This window comes from Capsicum annuum, chromosome 10, assembly GCF_002878395.1.
Source record: "Capsicum annuum cultivar UCD-10X-F1 chromosome 10, UCD10Xv1.1, whole genome shotgun sequence".
NCBI classification, from domain to species: Eukaryota; Viridiplantae; Streptophyta; class Magnoliopsida; order Solanales; family Solanaceae; genus Capsicum; species Capsicum annuum.
This window is the reverse complement of record NC_061120.1, coordinates 172,308,968-172,310,947: the sequence shown is the minus strand read 5'-3', so window position 1 is coordinate 172,310,947 and position 1,980 is coordinate 172,308,968. Positions and strand designations below refer to the sequence as shown.

General features: G+C 38.4%; 1 protein-coding gene across 1 annotated transcript; it reads right to left on the bottom strand.

Annotated features, from left to right (window-relative positions):
- Positions 1-433: 433 nt before the first annotated feature.
- LOC124887835 lies at positions 434-1,164 on the bottom strand. The gene is made up of 2 exons (XM_047397750.1): positions 843-1,164; positions 434-681 (listed from the first exon to the last, which is right to left on the bottom strand). The coding sequence occupies exons 1-2, from the start codon at positions 1,162-1,164 to the stop codon at positions 434-436; spliced, it is 570 nt and encodes a 189-aa protein (XP_047253706.1).
- Between the last annotated feature and the right edge of the window lie 816 nt (positions 1,165-1,980).

Here is a 1,980-nt window from a genome sequence, read left to right as displayed (position 1 = left end):
TGTTTATGCATTTTGGATGGCCAAAATACATTCAGAATCAGTTGTAATTTGAGAGAAAATTTGAAATGAGTGTGGGGGAATATGGGGTGCCGATTTATTTTTAAAATTAGCTTGACCACAATCGCGATCAAAGTTCCACGATCGTGGTTACGCGATGATCGCAATCGTGATAGTACACATACCACGATCGTGGTAACTGAGGCCAATTTTTGATCCTCTATTTTCCCCTGTTCTGCTCACTACTCAAATGAACCACACTTCTCCTTTCTCAACCTCATTCAAAATACCTCATAGTACCACAATTTCATAGATTAATCAGAAACAAAAATGAAACCTACACTACTAATAAAATTCAAAAGATATGGTCCACCTTCATAGCATTGATGGGTTGTCTCCCATCCAATTATCATTGTGGAACGATGTTCTTCAACTTTTAAGTTATATCTTTGAGGGATCCTTCATCCACCTCGTTGTCCACTACATCAATGAAGGACACCACTTGAAGTTCTGTTGGTTGGTTTTCCATTTCACGAATCCAGAAAGACACTTCATCATTTTGAACCCAAAATTTTATTTCTCCTTTCTCCACATCAACAATTTCTCTCCCAATTATCAAAAAGGGTCTCTTGAGGATAACGGGTATTTCTTGGTCAATTTCACAATCTAGGACCATAAAGTACACTGGCAAAATAAAACGGTCAACGTTGATCAGGACACCATGCAAAACTTTAATCGTTTTCTTAATAAAGATATCCACCATTAAGAGTCTCATTGTTTTGGGAGTAGGAGTGCCCAAATCAAGCCTTCGGTAAATTGCATATGGCAGAGATTTATGCTTGCACCATGGTTACACAAGAGTTTCTCAAATTTGTATGTCCCAATGGTGCAAGGGATTGTGAAGGCTTCCGGATCCTCTTTCTTTTTTGCCATAGCATTAGCCATGATAGCACTACAACCATGGGTAACTTTAATGGTTTCACCATCCATAAGGTGATTTTTGGACATCAGTGTCTTCATTAGCTTAGCATATACCAAAATTTCTTGAATGGCTTTTTGCAATGGGATATTAATTGAAAGGTTGCTAAGCTTGGCGAGGAACTTCTTAAATTTGACATTTTTCTCCTTTTTCTTGAGTGTTTGAAGGAAAGAAGGAGGGATTTTCATTTGGGACAATGGTTCACATTACATATCATCACCCTCAACTACCTTAGGAGTTCCCTCCTCATCAACCATAACTTTATTTATCATCGGTTTTTCATCATCTCCTTTTTGAGACTTTTGAGCCTCATCATTCGACTCTCCCACATGCTTCTTCATTGTGTTCACTAGATCATCATGGGGCCTTTATTTAAACTCAGCCTCTTGTGCAATAAGTTCATTACCACTCCAAGTTACAATTGCTAAGACTTGAGCATTATTTTTCAAATTTGCCACTATATCACTAGGGAGGCTACCTTTAGGCCTAGTATTCAGTATGGTTGGGATTTAGCCAATTTGAGTCTCCAATTATTTGATTGAATTAGAGTGTGAGACAACCATTTGGTTTATTTGAGAAAAGTCTCCTTTTAATTCTCGGACCATCTTGTCCATTTCTTCCACTCTCATCAAGATTCTAGCAAGCGCATCCTCAGCTTTGAACTTTTTGGGATCCACGGGATTTGACTCCTTTCTCTTCACTCAATCATGGAGAGAGGTATATATTTATCATACTCCCATTCCTTATCTCTCTAATCATAATTTTTATCTCTATCACGCCATTCTCTTTCTCGATCATGATCAGTCCAACCTTGGTTCCCACCTTGCCTTTGATAGGCCAGGTGAGAACCTCCTGAGTAGTTTGCCAAATTTCTAATTTCGGAATCAAGCCTCATGCATTATTTTCCACCATATCCTTGCGATGACATGAAATTTACCATTTTTGTGGGTGCACCCATCCATGCTTTGTACGGAGGTCTAGTTGTGTCATTATTTTTACCATGT